General features: G+C 46.2%; 1 protein-coding gene across 8 annotated transcripts in view; it reads right to left on the reverse strand.

Moving 5' to 3' along the window:
- Positions 1-3701: 3701 nt before the first annotated feature.
- St6gal1 (ST6 beta-galactoside alpha-2,6-sialyltransferase 1) overlaps positions 3702-22928 on the reverse strand; it is a 143258-nt gene continuing 124031 nt past the window's right edge. For all 8 annotated transcript variants that reach the window (XM_057764497.1, XM_057764499.1, XM_057764504.1 and 5 more), the window contains 3 exons: positions 10091-10189; positions 8564-8738; positions 3702-6485 (listed from right to left, as the gene is read on the reverse strand). In XM_057764497.1, the coding sequence (XP_057620480.1) occupies positions 6244-6485; positions 8564-8738; positions 10091-10189 (516 nt within the window). In that variant the 3' untranslated portion in view covers positions 3702-6243. The remainder of the gene's footprint in view (positions 6486-8563; positions 8739-10090; positions 10190-22928) is intronic.

A 22928-nucleotide genomic window follows, 5' to 3' on the forward strand; every position in this document is an offset into this window, starting at 1 on the left:
CGTAGCCTTAATGCTCACCTTGGAACCTCCCAGGCCAGGGATAGATAAAGCCAAGCTGATCTTTATTCACAAAGGGAGCCTCACTAGACTACAGAGCACAGCCCGTAGTTGAAGTCAGCCTCATACTGTAGGTTACAGCCCAGCTCAGCTGGGAGAACGCAGGAGTGAAGTCCGCAATAGCTAGGTTGTGGGCCACCAACTAGCACCGCAGAAACCGAAGGCGAGACCAAACAGTGAAGACCTACCAGGATCAAAGGGCACAGTGGAGGCTGGAAGGGGTCGCTGTTTGTTTCAGTGCACAGGTGCTTCTGACAGAACACAAAAGACAGGAAATAGAACATGGCAGAAAGAAATAATTAAGTTCTAAAAGATAAACTCTGAAGAAATGGAAATGCATGAAATGACCAACAATGAATTTGGAATAGCTGATTTGTTGAAATTTTTCATAATGTCAGGATACTGAATTGTTATTGAATGACCTAGTATTTCCATTTTGGCCAAAGATGTCCAACTCTGTGCTGAAAAGAAGTGCCAACCATGCTATTTTCTTCTGAGTCTGAATCTTGATGGAAAGGCTTTAACTATCTGCCACTGAGAAAAGTGTTAGCTGTAGGCTTTTTCTGAAAAAGCCTTTATTATGGGGGATGCAGTTTTCTGTATCTAATTTGTTGGGGGTTTTCATAATGAAAGGATATTTATTTTTAAGAAACATTTTATCCACATCTAATAAGAGAATAACATATTTTTAATTCACTAGAAATATAAAATTAAAGTGACAGAGATAAGGAAATTAGAGCCCCTAGAAATACAGAATACAATAACTGAGCTAAATATTTTAGTAGAAAACATCAGCCACAGACTAGTCAAATAGAAAAAGTATCAGTGGATGTAAAGATAGAATATTTGAAATTATACATTCAGATATGCGCAAAGGGTGCTGGGAGATGACTTCGTGGGTAAAGAGCTAGCTGTCTAAGCCCGACTTACAGTGTTCAATGTCAGAAATCCACATCAAAAGTTGGATTAGGTGGCACATATCTGTAGCCTCAGAATTCCTATAGCGGGACGGGAAGTTCCTGGGCCGGCTAGCCTGGTGAACAAGACAGTTCCTGCCTCCCTGAAGACAAGGCAATGAGAGGAAGGAATGATCGCACCTGTAATTCCAGCCCACCAGTGGAGGGGGAAGAAAGCGAGGGGGAGAGAAACTGAAGGAAAAGAGGAAGACCAGAGGGAAAGAAAGAGAGAGGAGAAAGAAGGAAAAAAGAAAGGAGAAATCCTGCTGTGTTTCAAAACCAGCATCCACTAGGGCTTCCCTGTTCCCACTGACGAGAGTTTCTCTGCTCTCCAGCCTCCTCTAGGAACTTCACCTGCACTGCCGTGTTTGCGCTGCGCTTGGTGTGCGTACGTGTTTTCTCCGGGGCAGTTATGAATGTGTGCTCAAGAGCACAGTACTGTTGTCCAGGTTATCATGGCTGAAAATAGCTATACCCCGGCCGGGCAGGCCTGTCTTTCCAGACTTCTGCTCCTCGGAGGGCAGAAGCCATGAGACACAGCCTTATCTGCCCGTGCCAGGCACACAGCTGGTGCCCATGTGCTCACTAGACTGAATCGCATTTCTCTGTCCATTTAAACTTGCTTCTTTCTGGGCAGTGATGATGGCTCATGTCTTTAATCCCAGCACTTGGGAGGCAGAGCCATGGGGAATCTCTGAGTTTGAGGTCAGCCTGGTCTACAGATTGGGTTCCAGGACAGCCAGGGCTACACAGAGAAACCCTGTCTCAAAAAAACAACAGCAACAAATATTTGTTTGTCAAGTAATCCCAAGGAAGACAGAATATGAGCATGTGAGCATTCTTTCCCCTCCTGAACTGATGCCAAGCTCCAGCCTATGGGACTCTTGTCTCCCATGAGAGGGGACACCCAGCCTAGAGCCGTACAGCGCATGGCAGCACATGCTAGACACTGTGCTGAGAGCCACAACACCTCATGGAGGACAAGGAGCTAAGAATAAAATAGTGACAGCCCCTGGGACCTGGCAAGCCCTTCCCCCGATTCCTGGCTTTTGGCTCGGGGTCAGATTTCGGTGTGAGTTCAGGGCACTAAAAGTTTGTGAGATGGCACAGGAGAACATTCTCTAAGACGCTGAGTGCTGGGCTGTCAGTGAAGAGAGCCCTATGGGTGGGGGGTGAGCACGGAGGTTCAGGTGAGCCTCTCTCTTATGGAGACATGCTTCTTCCTTCCTACAATTAACTAAGGAACTGAGGCCAGAATTTCCACACACACCCCGTCACTAACATGTATATCTGAAAAATAGAAAAATGGGATCCGAGAGTGAGGAAGAAGAGAAAGCAGCCTCCAGGCAGAGGGAGACCCACCCGCCGGCTCAGCAGCCCAGCGGGATGGTCCTCAGGCACACGGCCACTGGACATTGGGCCAAAGAGAAATATTTCTCTGTAACTTTTGCTTCCAACTCCCATCTAAACAATGCTTCCCTATCATTATGGAGAAGAACGAGGCCAAGGAGATGACAAAGCCAAATCACTGGATATAGTGTCAGAGATACACTTCAGGGTTCTCTGGCCAACCAGGAGGACTGGGTGGCTGCTGAGGTGCCTGTCTTCCTGAAGAAGAAGACCCAGAGCCTCAGCATTACGGCTGTATTCCCCAGAGTCCTGGCTGGATATCAGGCACCACCCTCGAACGACAGTCTGTGGGTCCTTTCCCATCCCAGCTCAGGAAGCCGCAGCTGGGAGTGACAAAGGCGGGGGTGTGGAGGGAAGAGGCATTAGGCTTGATTTGTTAAGGGCTATAATGTGTAAAGCACCTCAAAGTGTGTGGCTTTGACAACACAAGTGTATTGTCTCAAACTTCTAGAAGCCAGAACTCCTAGATCGAGGGGAGTCCCTCTGAGGACTGTGGGGGCAGAAATCTGTTCCAGGCGGCTTCCCCAGCTTCTGCCGAGTTTCTGGCAATCTTCGGCATTCCATGGCTTATACATCACCCCGACCTCAGCCTTCATCATTACATGGTGTTTTCTGTGTGCGCCTGTCTCTAGATTTCTCCTTTTTATGAGGACACTAGTCAGACTGGAGGAGGGGCCCACCCTGCTGCAGCATGACCTCATCTTAAATAATTAAATCTGCCTTGATCCATTTCCACAGAGGTCCATTCTAAGTCCTGGGGTTAGGAATTCAATATGAAGGCTTTGAGGAGACGCCCTTCTCTTGTAAGCAGGCGGTTCAGGGAAAAAGAAACCCCCTCCAAAGCCACGGCTCCTCTTCAATATTTTTCTCTGAGCACTCTTGGTGATTCCCTTGAAACGTGATTGCCCTAAGGATGGAAGGGTTCTAGAAGCCAGAGCAGGGGTTTCTCCTCCCATTCCAAGCCGTCCTCTCTCCTAAGGTGTAGGGGGGAGTAGATGCATCATTACCTGTGCTTAGCAAGAGTGAACAGGAGAAGAATCAATAAACCATCAACATTTCCAAGATTCTGCCCTTTGCAATAAATACGTAACCTGAATACCTTTTCCTGGAGTGTTGAAAGGGAGATTAAGGCCAGAGACTGCTGGAGGAATCCAGGGGCTTGGCATTTCAGATGGGTCTTTTTGGGACACAAGCGTGGATGACTGTTCATCCCCTTTAGCAGGTATGAAGAGAAGAGGCAGATTTTTGAAAAAAATGATTTATTTTAAAATGTGTATGGTCTTTGGATAATTTAGAATCAACAGGTATGCTGTTAAAGTCTCTGATACTCTCTCATACCCCGAACCAAGAGCAACAGAAGATCTGATTGGCAGAAGGAAGGGTCCTATGACTTAGGATGCACAGATGACTGGTAAAGTCAATGCCCAGGTAGACAGAGGCTTTCAAAATCACACATTTTGAAACTGCCTGTCTCAAATATTAAACATATCAGCAAACACCACCACCACCCACATCCACACCATGATCTACTTTACTCAGGCCTCCACATTTACGGAGCACAGAGAAAGTTTTACAGACGCCAGAATCATATTACACTTAAATTAATTTATTCCCTCACGTTAAGAACAGTTAAAAAACTAGAATCTACCCAGTGTTGCCCCCATCCCTACGTCGCCATGTACCACCTGCTGACAGGATATCAGCCTCCTTGGCACTCCACCCCAGTCCTGATGAGTTAGAATGGGCGTATGAGCAGAACTCGAAGGAAGCCAGAGATGCCCTCGCATCACCCCACACAGCCGCCAAGCAGCCCAATGCTCAGGTGCACCCTCGAGCAGAAACAGACCTGAGGTGCGGGCAGCCAGGAGGGGCAGGCTCCTGGGTGTTGCGAATGAGGCAGTTGCCTCACAATAAGATGGACTTCATGTTCCTCTTCACCGCCCTGCTCCCTTGCAGCAAGGGACATTTCCTACTTCCTATGCACCGTGGACAGAGTCCAGCCATAAGCCTTCCTGTGGTTCCCACATGGCCCTGTGAGGTAGGATTGTCACCCCCATTGTACAGATATGGAAACAAAGGCCCGAGGAAGAGACTTTGTGTGACGTGGCACAGTGAGTCAGTGGGGGTCAACCTGAAAACCCAGGGCTTTCCACTTCAGGCTTCCTACTGTCTGCTTGTGTAAGGCAAGGGGTCAGCAGTAAACAGGCATCTGAGTTCAAGAACCGTGGGTCTGAAGCTCAAACACTGGAGCCCTGTGAGCACACAGGGCCAGGCTTGGGAGGCCAGTGGACTGTGTCTTAGTGACCTTGCTTCGTTCACATTCATTTTATTTCATTTACCATAAACAAGTCACTGAGCTGCTCCACACAGGGGCCTGAGTAGGCCATTGTGGTTCCCCACCAGGTAGACAGGTCTCAGAAAATTCTTGTAAGAGTATGCTTGCCAAACTTCCTGCCCAGAGACCAATGCCACTCCCATGCTGGGAGCTGGTGGAGCACAGGACGATCAGCAACCACACACCTCACGCCTAGTGAGAATCAGGTATGATTAAGATGCTAACCTAAAGTCCTGGAAAACGTAGTCCCCACGCCCTGAGAGACCTTCCATGGAGGGCCCATGAGGTCAAAGAAGTTGGGGGTCAGGATAATTGTCAAACAGAAAAATGATTCAAAGTAATCCGGCAGGGAGAGACTGCTTTATGGGAGAGGAATGGTAGCAGAAGGTTAGAGAGTTGACATTTAAAAAAATAAAATAAACTATAAAACGAGCCCCAGTCTATCTGATTCCCCCGGTGTCCACTGTGGGGCAGCACTCGCTGCCAAAGTGGGTAGGGGCTTCCTAACAAAAATATCTTAGCTTCCATGTCCTAAGAGGCCTTAGAGAATGAGAAAGGAAGAAAGAACAACACAGCTCTTCTGAGTCGGGTGACATCCGCTCTGTTTGGCATGTGTCCCTTTCCCAATGTCACGGCTCTACGAGAACATGGTGCTCTGGCTCCTCCCGGGCATACAGACAGCAGGCCCCTCCTCTCCAAAGCCCAGTGCCCCAAGCACAGGGAATGTTTGCATTCTAGCTTCCTGTTGGGTGTCACCTCTTCTGTTCACCGGTGAACAGGGTTGAGGACAGGGACGGGAGGTCTCTGTACCTTTGGTCTCCACATGGAGAAGGAAAAGGGGCCACTCAAGAGCCTTTGCTCCAAAGCACCCAGGCTTAAGCATCGGCCTAGCCAGACAGGGTGACGACAGGACAGTGTCCCCAGGGGAGTGCCCTTGTGGACGATTTTGCTTTGGAGTAACTGAGCAGGGTTCCTGTACCAACGATTTGCTTTCACTTCCCCAAGCCACCCTGCATCTGGCACAAACCAAGCCTGGGAGAGTTTCTTGGAGATGTGAAATCGCTATCTATGTAGAAATAGTGATATCTATGTAGGGGGCGGGGGAGGGGGTGGGGGTACAGGGGGTGCTGGTTTGTGAGGTGACATCATTCAGTTGGGAAAAACAAAGTCTGGTTTTAACAAGCCTGATGAGAAATGTGTCTCTTTCCCCTGCCCGTGTGGAAGGGGAGGAGGGTGCTCTCTAGGAGGAATGTGTGTGGCAGGAATCTGAGCTCCTATCCTCTGTAGCTGCAGGGAAGATCGGGTCTGCCTCCTTTGCCATCAGGCTGCGGAAGCCCAGGAGTTCTTGCCAACAAAATTCCCTAGAGTGCAAGAAGCAGGCTTGGGCCTGTTGGGGAAAACAAACAACAAACCGGGGTAACCAGGAGACCAGCCACATAAACAACCTAAGGAGAAGAATCAGAGTGCCCGGCTAGAGACATGTGCTCAACACTTAATGTTCCGGAAGCCGGACAGCGTGGCTTTCCCAAACAAATAAATGTCTTCATCTGTCCCCTCGTTGAGATGCTTCACCAAGTTCTTCTCGAAGAGGAGCGGGTGGTAGGCACCCATTGTGCAGGCGCTGTCGAAGAAGCTCTGGTGGTAGTAGCACATGTCGGTCTTGCGCTTGGATGGAAGGAACTCATAAATATCTACCTGGTCGCAGAGCGTCATCATGATGATGATACCTAGAGAAGGAAGCAGAGGCGAGTCATGTCCAGTAACCGGAAGCAGCCCAGTGTTCTAGCTATTCCTGAGATTTTTAGCCTGGGTTCTTTGTTTGTTTGTTTGATGAGTCAAGACCAACAGACTGATCCATCTCATAGTGCTGTGTCCCCAGTACCAAGGTTACAGTCTGGTATGTGTAAATCTTCTGCCATTCTATAGGGTTAAAGGGCTCCCTCGGTGAAGTTTGGTTAGGAGACAGTCATGAAACAATGCCGACACTTGTACTTAGCACTTCCAAGAGTTACTACACCCAGCCAAAGCCTCATGGAGAGCAGTTAAGAAGACTGACTCAGAGAATACCCGTAGGACACAGTTCTGAGGACAGAAAACTTCTTACGAGACCAGAGGAAAGCAGAGCCAATGCACAGGAAGGTGGCGCAGTGGGATGCAAGCTCATCCAGGCACAGGGGACTCATGGCCACCCAGACTTGATCCCGACTGGCTGAGTTGTCTTGTACCGGAAGCCATGTCTCTATGTGTCTCACATCTGCTCTACGAAGGAGGCCTATGCAATGCTTCTACTGTGTAGGTTACTGTTAGGGTTCAGTAAGACCGCAACTGAAGGAGCTGTTTTCAGTCACTAGTAATAGAGGGTATCTTTAAAATGGAGCAGCTCTCAAATCAGGGGTGAAGCTACAGATTGTGGCAACAGCTCTGTTCTAGAAGAATCATGTGCTGGAAAAAACACTTCTGACCGCCAATGGCTCCTGGCTCAATGAGGAAGAAAAGTTAGCTCTGTGACGGACGTAGGCACTACAGGAGCACCCCTAGGAATGTCAGGAAGGGACACTTCTGCTCAGCAAGGCCTGAGAGCACTGGGGTGGGGTGGAGGGGCAGCGTATATAGAAGGAAGAACAGCCACAGCTGGGACAACCCGGTCAACAGCAGGGCAATGGGGTAACAGGAAGTGTGTTCCTCGGCGTGTCAACTGTGGTTGCTCTAAAGGCTCCAGGGAGAACACAGATGAACCTACACCTGAAGCGAGGTTAGGGAGGGGATGCCATACTGCAAGCACGCGCCCTAATTTCTTTTCATCTCTGCCCCGAATAGAAAAGTTACTCATTTACCCCAGGAATATTTACCAATGCCAATCTCACAAGGATAAGTAAAACGCAGTTAGTGCCCCAGTATGGGAAGCAGACAGATGAATTGCACAGGGGTGGGTCCCTGGAACCATCTGGCTCAGTGTTCCAGTACAGGTACCCATGGGAAGAGTGTCCATCCCTCTGCCCGGAGAGTCTGCACACTCAGGGAAATGTCCCAGGGGTCCACCCAGAGAGAAAGGGAAGAAAGGATAGATGGGTGGTAAGAACTGAAGGCATGGGAAGAGCTCAAGAAGAGAGCCTTTGACCAGAGTTCAGGACCCTAATGCCCAGGCCATCCCAATTCAGCTCAGAACTTCCTACACAACCCCACATAGGCAAGCTTGCCCATCTTCTCTTAGGGTTGTGATGAAGACATCCTCAAAGCAAGAGAGATACAATTGCCTCGGGTTCCAAACATCGTTCTGCAGAGTGGTGTTTCCACTTCTGTCGATATTTGAGTATGTAACATTTTGTTCTTTGTACTTTTTAGCATTGTGAATTTTGAAGACACTGAATATCTTGATTAATAGTTTTACTATAAGATTAATCATATTCCTTGGTTCATAGTTTTGGCATACTCTCTAAATTGTAAACCTAAGCCCAGAGTCTCACTTCATCTGAGGCCCTACTCTCTCACTTTCTCTTTGCTTGTGCATCTCATACACTATTGCTCCATGTTAAGCCCTCCTTCTCTCCTCCACAGAACTATCTCCGACTGTCTAGCTAGCAGGGTTCTTCTCTTCGACAATAGCAAGGCCACTCCTCAATGTGGCCTGAGATGCCTGACTGAACTCCCTCAGCAGACGTCCTAAGAAGAAAAATCACATTTTACTTGAGATAGAACTTAGTACAGTGTACAAGCTGAACAACTGTTCTGGTGAAGGAATGAGACCCAAGAAGAAAGTCAGCTTCTTCTAGAAAACAACGTAGGACTTCTCCAGGCCCGGACTCACCCAGCATGCCGGAGGATGGGGGGTTTGGCTGAATCCAGTCTGGAGAGATTTCCTGCATGATGTCCCACAGTTCCCATGGCATCTGAGGCCTGAGCATATAAAAGGGCTGGTTGGGGTACAGCTTGCGATAATTCTTATATGTTTCGAAGAAATTGTAGTCTGGCTTCTTATACCACTGGGGGGAAAAAAAGGAAGTGGTTGGGTCAGTGAAGAAATGTGCTTCTTGCACAAACACTCTTTCCAGAGCATCAGCCTTGTCTTGCAGCAGATCATAAACTTCTCCAAATCACAGCATTCGTGGGTGGTGGAGTAGGGACCAGGACGTAGTCTATGCTCACAGCACTGTTGGACTGGTGACCTTGGAAAGGCCTCAGGTTTCAGAACCACCAAGCTGGGAATGGTATCAGCTGAAAGGGGGTCTCTGCACCATCTAAAATAGCTTTTATTTGCTGTTCGTCTGTTTGTTTTTGAGCCACTCTCACTATTTTTGCAAAAAGGCTGTCCTGAGCTCCTGGTCTCAAGTGATCCTCCTGCCTCAGCTTCCCCAGTAGCTAGGACCAGCATACCAAGGTACTCTTACTATTGAAGGAGAGAAAATTGGGGCCCACGTTGTTGCATTTGTGGGTTCAAGAGTCGTCCTTCACCCGACCAGGCAGACTTGGTTATAACCGAGATCCCTGGAAAACTGGAGACTTCAGAAGCAAAGGCACTGGTGACTATCACAGCCGACTAGCTGTCGGTGGACATTTAAGGATTTGGTGTGCCAAGAGAAGTGCTTTCTGTCCTGCTTCTGGAAAGCCATTCTCCTGAGGCCACAACAGCCTATGACAAGAGAGGCTAACCTACATCTATAACACAAAATGAGGGGACAGGAAGCCTGAGAAGCCAGCAGGCCCGTGGCTCCGATCTTCTACCCTAAAACAACGGACAATGTAGATCTGTGCCGTTGAGTTAGGAAATCAGGTCCTGGCACGGGTTTCGCCTTTCTATGCTCAGCTTTCCCATCACACTTCCACCTACTTCTTTTTTTTTTTTTTTTTTTTTTTTTTTTTTTTTATTCTTTTTTAATTAAAATTTCCACCTGCTCCCCGTTTCCCCCACCTACTTCTTGATAGGGTTTCAAGAGTGAGACGAGAAGACTTCTCGACGCCGGAAGTGAGGCGCAGAAATGTGGCCTTACTGACAAGAGTGACAGTAACTGTTCTTTCCTCACCAGGATTCATCAGGAGTAGGTGGCCTTGATGAGCACAGTACGTAAGCACTGATAAACAGATCTTACTGCGGGTGACCACTGGCCCAGTCTCCAACACTCTCAATATGCACCTTCTCCAGAAAATATGCAAATGGCCTTCCAGGGAAGGCACCCAGAGGGGCTGGTTAGGACAGGGGGGATTCTGAGTTTGCTAGCTCCCGCCCCCACAACCGTGTAGAGGGCTGCCTACAACCCAAACAGCCAGGAATGGCTCAGTCAGGTATGACTTTAAAAACATAGAAACAAATCAAAAGGCAGATGGGCGGTCCACTTACACTTGGGATATCAGCATGGTACAGAGATGGGTCCCACACGATGAGGATTCCTTCGTGGTACAAGCTGTTCTTCAGGAACTGCTTTTCTGTGGTGATTAACTGCCCGGAGAAAGAGACAGGATGTGACATAAGCACCTGTGTGTAAATATTTGGTTCATAATTACAATTGATACATGACCAAGTTGGTACCGCCTGAGACCTAAGCTGGTTTAGCGCTTCCCTTCAATGGAAAGACAGGAACGATGCTCGCGAGAACTGTGTTTACAGCAAGCTGTTAGGCAGGGAGTAGAAAGGGTTCTGCTCAGACCCTGAATCTAAAGGGTCACAGTGAAAATGGCACAGCACCCTTGTCCTATAGCTATACAGTGCCAGGAGTAGAGAAACAAAAAAAATAATGGCCCATTTTTCAAAGATGCCACAGGCAAGCTTGGGCCCAGTTACAGATATACTGAGAATACTAAGTCCTGGCTAGCGTCTGCCAGTCCAGCTACAGACCCAGGCCAAATTACTAACAGCCAAGCTTGCCTAAGCACCAGGGACATGACAAGGTCAAACGCCTGATAAGTTTTAAATAAACACTCGACAAATGTCAACAAATTTAACAATGAACCTACCCACTATCTTTGGTAAGAAATAGATAAACATAAGTAGCAGAGGGAAAGACAAGCCAGATGATGTGGACACTCACTCTGGATCGCTCAGCGAGTGAGGAAAGGGAGGAAGAATCAGGCTATCTGAGCTCTAAGTCTGTTCTCTGAACTCAGTCAGTGTGCCTGTCACTCTGGGCTGATGCCTGGCCTTGCAAAATCATAAAGTAATAAACTATCTGCCTTGCTTTGGCCACCCTGGGTCTCCAGTGCTCATATTCTGAAGCGAGGGTCCTTGTGCCTCACAGGAGAAGTCAGAGTGGATTTTAAGTCCTTATTAAATGTAATTGAGGATCCAGGAAAATCCTTTTAACCACCCACAAAGTCTAGTCCAGTCTGATTGCATCATCTTTCATAGCGGCCAACGCAGATCATAGTTTCTCTGTTACCAAGACAAGGTCACTTGGCTGAACAATAGAAGTCAGCAGCTCACGTGAAGGGACCAAGTATACTTAAAAAATAAAATAAGCGCACTTCAGATGCAGGTTCTCAGCAGACTGAGAGACATTCATCTGCCATCTACTGTGAGAGTGTGTCTCCGAGTAACATCAGAAGTTCCATCCACCTGTGACATCTCACCAACAGGACTGCCCAAACATGAGCTGAACAAGGAAGACACCAACAGACTTGTCAGCCTGGACAGGGACAAGCCCAGGAGGCTTCAACCCTACAAGAACTACAGGTGATGGAAGAAAGCTGGGAACAGGGAAGAGTATTCCAGTTGGTTGCCCAGCACTAAACAGTAGTTCTGAAAACATGCATACAAGTAACATTATATGGACTGACTGGATATTGAGGAATATATGTGAATACACAAATACATAGGCACATACATAACAGACAGTGAAGAAAGAGATCATGAATTTGAAGGAGAGGGAGTAGGAGTGTATGAGAGGGCTCAAAGGGAGGGAAGGGAGAAATGTGATTAGATTATTATCTCAAAAATAAACACAAAAGAGGAACTGCTTTAAAAATCAGATGTGGAATATACTTATACAGGAAAGATTAGCCCTAAAGGCTTACTAATGAGGAGAGCTACATCCTTTTAAAAGACACACGCATGCACGCACTCGTACGCACACATAATATGAGATAGCTATCAAACACTCATTGTAAAGAATAGCTCAGGCATGAGGTTCCCAGGTTAAAAATGAGCGGTGCATGTGGTAAAAACCCAGACTGAGAAGGGACTGAAAATGAGAGGAACAAAATCACAACAATCCCTTCTTATCTCGGTCACCAGTGTTAGGGCAGAGACCCCACAGCATCGCTACAGAGTCTGGCAGTGACACTAAGGGAGATCTACATATGGTACAAAGAATAGCAATTTCACGAAATTCCTATCCCTTCCTACGGATGGAGGACCCCTGGAAGCCTGTAGATAGCATCTTCTGTGGAGCATGCTCTTCTGTGAGACAAGAGTTACGGTGGTGAGCTCATGCTGGCCAGGATTTGTATACTTAGATCAGTTGCTAAAGAGCCAAGGGTTGCACAGACCTTCAGGTGGTCACAGCCTGATAGAGAAGGTCAACAATGAAACAATGGCTAAACACACAATAGTATTATGACACCAGAGACAGGGTAAGGATGACAATGGGGTGTTTAATCATTAGGGCATGGTAAATATGAACATGCCACACCATGGGGGTCAAGGGAGCAAGAATGTTCCAAACACAGAGAACAAACGCAGATCGCTGATGCTAGAAGATGTGAGAGTCCAGAAAATGGAGAGCTGTCAACACGAGCCTCTTCTTTCTTCCTTCCTCGGTAACCTCGGATATTTATTTCACCGAGTGACAACCTAAAAGAGGCTATCCGAAATAAATACTTGTCAGCTTCTCTTGCAGCTAAATGGCCAAGTAACTAATTCTAACCAATAATAGGTAAAGAGTATGGCTTCCAAGAGGTGATCCTCTCCCTTCGGCTGCCTGAAATATGGATGTGACCTCTGGAGCTTGAGTGGCCATCATGATGCCGTAGGCTGACAACAACAGTGAAATAAAAAGTAGAAGGACCTGGAACCTTGTCACAGCAGATAATGTTAAAGTCAGAAATGTCTACCCTGAACTTTCAGAAGACAGAAGAGTGAATACATTTGGCCTATACTGGAAAGAACGAAGCTCCTGTACGTATGTAACAAGGCAGTATGAACTGTCAAAGGATCCTGATGGGAGAGCGGTGAGACCATGAAGAGACTCAATCATCCCTATAGCAACAGAGCTTAGAGAAACAGCTAGCAAGAAAAGGCTACTCCGGGGAGATAGGCATTGCTGCTCAAAAGCAACCTTGCCAACCACAAAGTAATAAATACTAATGTATAGAAAATAAGTGTAGAACACACACACATGCACGACGCATGCATGGGGTACTCATCTATGATTACACATGATTCTGCTGCTCAGACCTTACCTCTGACTAGTTCTAGCTGTCACTCTTTTCTTTCCAGACCACTTTCTCTCCATGTAGAGCTGTGCCCTATTCAAATGTTGAAAATCTGATTCACGGTGTGCCTGTATTTAGAGACAGGGCCTTTAGGGAGGAACTGAGGCCATAGGGTAGAGCTCTCATCCACTAAGTGTGATGACCTTGCTAGAAAAAGAGGCACCAGAGTCTCTGAGCATGCACTAAAAGAAAGGTGAAGGGAGGACACAGCAAGAAGCTTGCCATGAACACACACAAGCATGTGTGTGCCCTTATAAGTATGCATTGTGAGATATAAAAATATATCTGAACTTTATAGAAGGAATCTAAGTGCTTGAAGCTTTCAAAGATTAAGGCAAATATGTGTATACGGATGTATATACACACACCTATGTGTATATATGTGAACACATGCAAATATGCATATACTATATATTTTCATGTATATAAAACATATGTGTATATATGAACATGTGTAAACGTGCACATACTATATATCTGTGTGTATATAAAACACACATATATATATGAACGCGTGTATATATGTATATAATGTATGTGATGTATATGTGTGTGTATATATATGTGTTTGTGTGTGTGTTTCTACCTGTACAAAGCATGGAGAATCAAGACTACTCCATCAGGAGTCAGCACACCAGGGTCAGAGCTGGGTTACCAGAACCATTTTTCAATAAAGAGGACCTGTGAGATTAAAAGAGCCTTAGAAGAAAACAGAAGTCCCTCTGCAACCAAGACAAGAGAGGGAAAGAAAGCTTTTTGAATTTCAGTACTCCGGAAAAAAGCCCCATCTTCACCAGTCCTTCATGTGAGAATCAAATCTTTAGCTGTTTTCTGAATTCAGGGCTCTGCCTTGGTACAGACAGTACATTTCCTGACTGGTCCCCATGAGGCCAAAGGTCACAGCCCACAGTACATATCTAGGGGGAGCCCTCTGCGGCCAGAAGACTGAGGTCGGGGTTTTCCTTCGTCTTTACGTTTCAAGAGAGGCCTGTGAACTTCACTGCCAATGGTTTATTTACATAGGAGTGTGTGGAGCCTAATTCAGAAGCCCATTAAAAGGGCTGGGGCAGCCACACCTGGTGTTGACAAACAGGGAGAACAAAACCACTTTCGGGAAGTCCTTTCTGGGGCAGTGGCTGACTGATAATTGGGGACAACTAACCAGCCTTTGGTCACATCACCTTCAACAGCACAGACTTAGGCAAACAGGGTCAACTCATCTATTTACCTTTTCTTTAGAGGCAAGGTCACTCTGTGTTGCCTGCCCTGGCCTTGACTTCCTAGGTTTAAGGGATCCTTCTACCTCAATCTCCCACGGAGCTGGAACTCCAAGTGTTTACATCTGCCTGTCATTTTTCACTGTACAATATTTACTAAGGAACTTATTTCTGATATCAAGTGTATCTCGTGGGCACATTCACAACCAAATTAATATTTAAAGTCAAACAAATATCCTGGAACATTTCACTATTCTGGAAAGTACAAGAGTGCTAAAAATGAATGAAGGAAGGAATGAAGGAAGGAAGGAAGGAAGGAAGGAAGGAAGGAAGGAAGGAAGGAAGGGGGGTGCAGAAGAAGAAAATGTAAGGATGTATATGTCACGAGGAACAAGAAACACCACTGGCCAGATCTAGAATAATTTGCATCAAAAGGAATTCAGAACAGCAATGAATTATAAACCACTGAAAAAATAACAATCTGTGACTCCTTAACCAGAAGAAGGAAAGAATAGAGGGAGGAAGAAAAAGAAGGACGAAGGGAGGGAGAGAGGGAGCTGTTTAGCTTGTACTGTAACAACCCACTTCTTAACCTGTCTATCACAACCTCGCCTGGGGTCGCGTATCACTGTGGGGATTTAAAAAATGAACAAACAAAACAAAGCAAAAACAATGTGGCAACAGGAAAAGGCTTCAGAACACCCAACAACCAAGAAATAGTCCAAAAGTCAACGTGTAAGGAAGCAGAGGTGTTCTGGGAACCACTCACACACACTACATGAGAGAGCATCCTGTTGTTGTGGGTGGGAACCCAGGACACTTTCCATTGCTGGCTGCCATGCCGAGCAGTGCCACAAACGGCCTAAACCACCTAGGCTCACATGTGAAGCTACCGTGTGCTGTGCACTGCAGCGCAGAGACAAACAGCAGTTATATGGTGGGAGAGCAGGTGATACTGCATCTGGGAGAACAAACTAAAGTCCACAACACGGCGAGAAGGACACAGTCTCCTAGGTCCTTGTGCGCACTGACAAGCACTGTGGAAACCAGGAATGTTAAACCCGGAGGGTTGGCTCTGCAAACGGAGAGATGTAGAACCTGTTTTCCACCCAGAAGACTGGGGTGGGTAGGGTTAATAACCCAGTGACCTCTGTAAGCCCAAGCCACATTGCCCAAACCCCAACACCTTCATTGATCTCAGTCAATCTTTGGCGCTACTTTGAGCCTGCTTCTTAGTTAATCTATGGAACCTATCTTTATGGAAGATGTGTCTTGCACTTTACAAGAATTGTAATGCCTACTTAAATATGCCTAAAACTACCTAGTGTTAGATTCCTGAAGTTTGACTCAACACCTGGCTACTGGGTCATATTGAACCCTGAACTCAGCTTCCTTCTTGCCTCCCCCAGATCGACACTCTGCTGGCCTTGGTCATAGCAAACAACTGCCCCCTCCGGCCATGTGGTGACTTGGGTGAGGGAAAGACACCCTCTCCCTGCCCTTGCTACCTGCAGAGGGCTGGCCCAGAGTCAGGAGAATAGGGAACCAGTCCAGCTCCTCAGCGGCTGCAGCACACAGGAGAGCAGACCCTCCATCCCGCCTAGGGAGCACACTAGAGCCAACCCTGTTTTTTGGGGGGGCGGGGAGGTACAGGTGAGTCAGCCCCGAGGGAGGGTGTGAATGCAGAGGAGTTGTCGCTGATCCCCTCATATGCTCTCTACAGCAATAGGGAGAGTGGGCGCTGCACCTTGCCTGGGCACGACAATGGAACTGGCCCTGGTGGGGTGATCATGAGTGAGCCAGACCTGAAGACCCAAAAGCAAGGAAACGGGACCCACTATTTGCTGCAGGCTGCCAATGGGTGGGCTGGCAAAGACAGTGCTGTCACCCTTGTGGTGACAATGAGAGAAAGCTGGTGGGTTGGGCAACCCAGCTATCTGCCAGGCCCAGAACAAGGGCTACGGGTTGGCCTACTTCAATATTCTCCATATCTATGAACTGTTGAGCATGTGAAGGGGACGAACCTACAGATGCAAAACTGCAGGATCTCCATGACACAGAACAGCAACAGGGTAGCCAAGAGGAGCTCCAGTGAGAGCCCATCATCAATGGTGAATCAGAGGCCAGAACTTCCAGCCAGACCAATGACTTGTGGCCATGAGCACTTACTGACAAGTGCAGGTGAACGGACTGAAGAGTGAATTGCAGGACACACTACAGCTTCCATGAGGAGAGTCCCTTTTTCTTGTGTTATTTTGTTTTTGTTTGTTGGCTTTATTTGGTTTTTCTTTTAAATTTCGTTTTGTTCTGGGAGGGAGACCACAAGGGCGGAGGGTGGACTGGTGGGGGGAGATGGGTGGGACTGGGATACACGATATGAAATCGGCAAAGAACCAATAAAAGTATGAAGGATAATGAAACACAACTTTTAATAATATAAGTGAATAAAAAAGGGGAGGCTTTGAATATATTCGCATTAAATGAGATTAAATGGACAAAATTGTAGTATCTTTCTGAGTTAGTACTGTAAAGGAAAGATATCATAAAATTAACAAAACCAAGAGACAGAAAAATAAAAGAATGTCATTAATATGAACTGGCGCTTTCCTGCTTGGACATCACACACCAGTGTACTTAGGGACTGGTGTATATCAAACGTATAGCATGTTGATAATCACAGTACTCGGAAAAGCCTGTGGCAGGAAGGTGAGTTTGAGGTTAGCTGGGGCTATGCACATAGGAAGATTCTGTCTCAGAAAAAGAAAAAAAAATCAAATCGAATCTATCTGTCCCTCAATAAACGTATAAAGGAGCAGACCATCTAGCAAATACCATAAAAGGCTACTTATAACTGAGTCTTGAAAACAGCATACACAATCTTTGTCTGATATGGTCTTGTAATATTTGAAAGGTTTGAAGTATTTCCAGATAAAGTGTAAAAATAAGCAAAAGAAATCTAGTGTCAATCACAGAAGGTTATCTAGCAGCTAGTACTCCTGTGGTGGTGAACTTCATGACTTGGCTTGGAAAGTAACAGGGCATTAAAGAGTTACATGGTTTCCTTTGTCAGTGAGGGGGTTTCCAGACATATTTAACTTAAGAGGAAGCTCACTCTAAATGGGGCTGTCATGAGTCATGAGTGCCAGACTGAATTAAAAGGAGGGAATGGAGAAAGGCGGCTAGGGACTGGCACCTCCCCATCTTGGTTCTGGGCCACTGCCACAGACCACGCCATTCCTGCCACTATCCTTTCCCTGGGGTGACAGACTATGTTCCTCTGAACTGCAAGCCAAAATTAACTCTTTCATTTTAAGTTGCCTTCTAGTATAGTGATGTGAACAACAGAAACAAATAAATAACAACCTCGACTGGTGTTTCCCATACTGACTGGCTAACTAATGTCATTCTCGACACTTTGATATCGCAGTGAACAAAATGACAAAGTATCACTCTCACAGATCTTATCTTATAGTGGAAGAGGGAAGAAATGACGAAAATGGGTAAACAAAGTAAAGAATGAGGGAAAAGAACTTGAGGATGTCTTTAGAAAAGCAGGGGAGTGCCTTGAACCAGCTGTCTGTCAGAGGGGCTATGTCCTATGCAGACTTTGCTACTACTTTTGATGCAATCTCTGCAGGTCACCTACCCCCACTCCTGGTGTAGGAGGTCCTTCTGTATTTATGTTGCTTTCATTGGTTAATAAAGAAACTGCTTGGCCTGATAGGGCAGAACTTAGGTAGGCAGAATAGACAGAACTGAATGCTGGGAAGAAGGACAGACAGGCAGACACCACGGATCTCCTGCCTGGGACGGACACCAGTTAGAATCTTGCCAGTAAGCCACAGTCAGGTAGCAATACACAGATTAATGGAAACGGGTAAAATTAAGATGTTAAAATTAGTCAATAAGAAGTTAGAGCTAAGCCGGGTGGTGTTGGCGCACGCCTTTAATCCCAGTACTTGGGAGGCAGAGGCAGGCGGATCTCTGTAAGTTCGAGACCAGCCTGGTCTACAAGAGCTAGTTCCGGGACGGGCACCAAAAAGCTACAGAGAAACCCTGTCTCGAAAAAAAAAAAAAAAAAAAAAAGAAGTTAGAGCTAATGGGTCAGGCAGTGTTTAAATGAATACAGTTTCTGTGTGGTTATTTTGGGAGTTAAGCTATCTGGGCAGCTGGAACAAGGGACCCCACTCTCCTTTTAACACATTCCCCGCCCCCTTCCTTCTGGTCCTCATTTGTACAATGAAATGGTTGGGTAAAGCCTGGGTAGAAAGCTGCTATTTCTGTCTGACTGCCGTTTGCCGCTGAGCTTCAGTGCCCCTCACAACCTGCCTCAGAGAATGCGGTCCATAGCAACTTCTGAAATGAAGAAACTGCTTTCTACCTCCTCTGTCTTTTAAAGCTGTGATTTCCAATAACCATTTGACTCGCCTCGAAGGAACTGCCATCTCTAGAGACTTCATGAGCACTTACAACAGTGAGGAAATATGAGGAACAACTTCATGCCAATAAGTTAGCTAATTTAGAAGAAATATGCACACTCCTTAAAAGATACAAACTACCAATACTCAGACAAGATGTGCCACATATCAAAGAAACCAACTTTATTGCTGAAACGCTTTCTACAAAGAACAAAATAATACTTGGGGGGGGGGTTGCATGCCTTTAATATCAGCACTCAGGAGACAGAGGCAGGCGGATCTCTGAGTTCAAGGCAAGCCTGGTCTACAGAGCAAGTTCCAAAGCTACAGTCAATATCTCTTCATGATAAAGGTGTGAACTAAAGTTCTCAGAAAGAGGACATGTCTGTGTTGAACATTCCAGAACTTTGGTGATTGCGGGGACTTACAGATCCAGGCCCTAATTACAAATGATCTTGGATTTCTTGGCCTCCACTGTCCCTCTTTAAGTATGAAGCAACATCTTTGAAACAATTGGGTAGATCTTTCGGAATCTTTAAATGGACCCTCATGCCCACCAACCGATGGCATCTGAATCATATAGCAGAATTTTCTGCTTTTTGTTGTGACCTGCCTACCCGGTATTACAGCAATGTGTTAAAAACCATGCTGGTTTATGTCTTTCTTTGCTTTATTATTATACAGACTTCATGAAACTGTTTCCACATTGGAGTAGGAAATAAGTTTCTGGGCCATGGTCACCTCATATTGGCTCCAGAAAAAAACTTCTGTATCGTTTCATTTGAGGTGAAAGCAGTGTTTCTTACATTGACCAAACACAGAAGGAATGTATCTCAACATAATCAAGGCTACATATCGTACATCCATGCCAACATCATGAAAAATGGGAAAAACTCAACGAATTAGAACTAAAACCAGGAACAAGACAAGAATCCACTTTCTGTCCTTATTCGGTCTGCATGTCTACCTACGGATAAACAGACAATGAAATGTGATATTTGTACCCCATGGAACTTTATTCAGATGCAAAAATATGATATTTATTGGAAAGTAGATGGAAGTGGAAAATGTATTAAGTGGGGTGGCCCAGCTCAGAAAGACAAATGCGCATTCTTTCATCTGTGATCCTAGCGTGTCATGTTTCCCTCTGTGTATTTCTGTGGGAGTGAGTACATGCTGAGCCTGGGAAACCAGAAAGGAGCTAACAAGAAGGAGACACCTGACTTTTTAAAGGGAAGCGGTGGGAAAGGTAACAGAATACACAGGTTTTGAAAGAGAAGAAGAAATGCCAGGGGTAGAAGGGCTTAAGGAGGGGTGGGAAGTAGAGGCATGGGACAGAGCAAGAGTGGGGAAGGGCTCAACAAGGTGTTACAAAACTTCCATAAGGAAACCTGCTACCTTGTAAAATAAACGAAAAACTAAAAATGTCAACAATAAGCGAAAAGAGAGCTCACTCACCTTATGTTCACCTCAGCTCTGATCATACACGATGGAAATGCACACACATTGCCCCCACCAACACCTGTCTATCCACACCTTGGGAAAGAAAGCTGGCACTTAAAGAATGCCACAGAGGCAGGGAGATGGTTGCGATAGGCACCTTCTGGCACAGGAAGAAACCTCAGATCTGCTCCCAATGCTGTAAAACTAATAAACAAAAACACAAAAGCTGCTTTGGGGTTTCAGGTAGCACTGGGAAAGAGACCACATTCAACCCCACCGCTGCTCTCTCTTGCTTACTTGCTGAGCCTCTCGGAGTAACTCTTACAGCTTGAGCCTAAATGACCTTGGGTAACACAATGATCAAGCTTCATATGTCGTAAAAATCAGGTGAGCCAAGATGTGGAGCACCTTGGGTGATGTTTAGTAAATGGGGCTATTATTTAGGCTCAGCCCCAATAATTATCGGGGATGACCTGGATGAACCTGTCAGCACACTTGTGCCTCACCACAGGAACGAGGCTCTCTCCCTAGGGCTCCAGATGTTTCTAAAGAAGCCACTATATTCTCTTGTCCTGACATCTCTCCTTTCAGGTCCCCTGTGCACAACAGGCGCACAGTTGAGTTTCACAGAAACCATCTCAAACTGAGAGTTAAAACTGGGTCAATGTATGGACCCATATTTAATAGACCACTTTCCTGCCAAATCTTACCACATCTGGCACGGGGCAAAAATGGGTCAGCTGAACCAAAACTTTGAAGTATGACACTCTTTTCTATAAAAAGTCATTTTCTTAATGAGAAAGGCCCCAGTTTGTTTCCTGTGGCTTTGTCACAACCCAGCTGTGTCCAATGCTAGCCTCTGCCACAAAGATGTGAGACTGGAGGAAGCTCAAACAAGCACAGGCCCAGCTTTGAAGAGAACTGCCCCACATGGCCTGCGAACCCCGCCCTGTTCCTCACAGTTGCCAGATCCCCAGTTCCCCACCCTGCACACTGATGCTGTCGGACCTTTCCCCAGCCTCCTCTTCTGACGCCTTCTTGTTCTCAGGCCCCAGCATCTTCCCCTCAGGCTCCCTAGGAACACCTCCTGCTACTAGTGGTCCTCCCTTGGGCGAGCTGCCTCTGTCTCGGTACTCATTTGTCTGCTCCTTTTTCCAGTATATTCCAGGTCTCCCCCATTAGATAGTTTCTCCTCCAATGAGGAAAACGAAACAAGAACACTTTTCATTTGATGAAAATATGCATAGCATAACCTCATGTTAGCCATTTTTGAAATACCGAGCCCAGTGGCATTTGGGCCATCTTTAAAGTCCCAAGCTCAAGAACAATCACGTTTTTGTGCACTTATTAAAACAATCCACCTCCAGAACTGTTTACTCTTTGCGAACTGAAACACAGTACCCATTCCCCAGTAAGTCCCACTCCTTCCCTGCTACTTAGCAGGTTCACCAGTGACCGCTACATCTGCTCTGCTAAGTGCAACCACACAGTAGGGATCCCACTGCGGCCGTCTCCTCTGCTCACACCTTTTCTCATTTTTTTTTTTTTTTGCTTTGTTTCATGTTTTGAAGCAAGGTTTTCCCAGTGTGACCCAGGGTGGCCTCAAGCTTGCCTTCCTCTTAAGCTAGAGAGCTTTCCGATTTACTGCTAGGATTATGCCACCAAGCCCACTTCTTCCTTTTCAAGTGTTTCCTTTCTTTCCTTTTTTTATTTTAAATTTATCTAGAAACATTCGGAATGTCAACAGAGCAGCTGCATTTAGCTTTTGGGGTTGTTTTTGGAGGCGCTGCTGCTTAAGATTTTGTTTATTTGTTTTCTTTGCAATTTCAAGGTGATGTTCGGGTAACAGAACAATTTTTGTCATACAAGCTGCATCAGAGACAACTGAAGAAAAGTACTGGCCCCATACAGAAAGGAACTATACAAGAACAGCCCTCTTTAGAGTTAAATGCCAATTTCCAACCCCATTCTGTACCACCGAGGTCAGTGGCTATTACAAATACCAGCAGAACAGGGCTACTAAAGGCACACGTGATAGGGTGTTAGATGTACCAAAAAGACACTACACTGTTGAAAAACAAATCTTACACAGTTTTATATTTTGATGTTTTTGAAAGGGTGTGAGGGCTGGAGAGATGGCTCAGAAGTTAAGAGCACTGACTGCTCTTCCAGAGGTCCTGAGTTCAATTCCCAGCAACCACATGATGGCTCACAACCATCTGTAATGAGATCTGGTGCTCTCTTCTGGTGTGTGGGAAGCAGAATGATGTATACATAATAAATAAAGAAAAAAAAAAAAGAAAGGGTGTGAGTTTCATGGAGGGCCCGATTGGGTTTGCTCATTGTCTTAGTCAGGGTTACTACTGCTGGGATGAAACACCATGACTAAAAGCAAGCTGGGGAGAAAGGGGCTTGTTTGGCTGACACTTCCACATCATGGTCTATCAATGAAGGAAGTCAGAACAGAAACTCAAGTAGGGCAGCAACCTGGAGGCAGGAGCTGATGCAGAGGCCATGGAGGGGTGCTGCTTACTGACTTGCTCCTCATGGCTTGCTCAGCCTGCTTTCTTATAGAACCCAGAACCACCAGCCCAGAGGTGGCACCACCCACAATAGGCCGCATTCTCCCCCAGCAATCAAGAAAATACACTGTAGCCAGATCTTCTGGAGG

Source organism: Chionomys nivalis, chromosome 3 (assembly GCF_950005125.1).
Source record: "Chionomys nivalis chromosome 3, mChiNiv1.1, whole genome shotgun sequence".
Classification (NCBI taxonomy): domain Eukaryota; kingdom Metazoa; phylum Chordata; class Mammalia; order Rodentia; family Cricetidae; genus Chionomys; species Chionomys nivalis.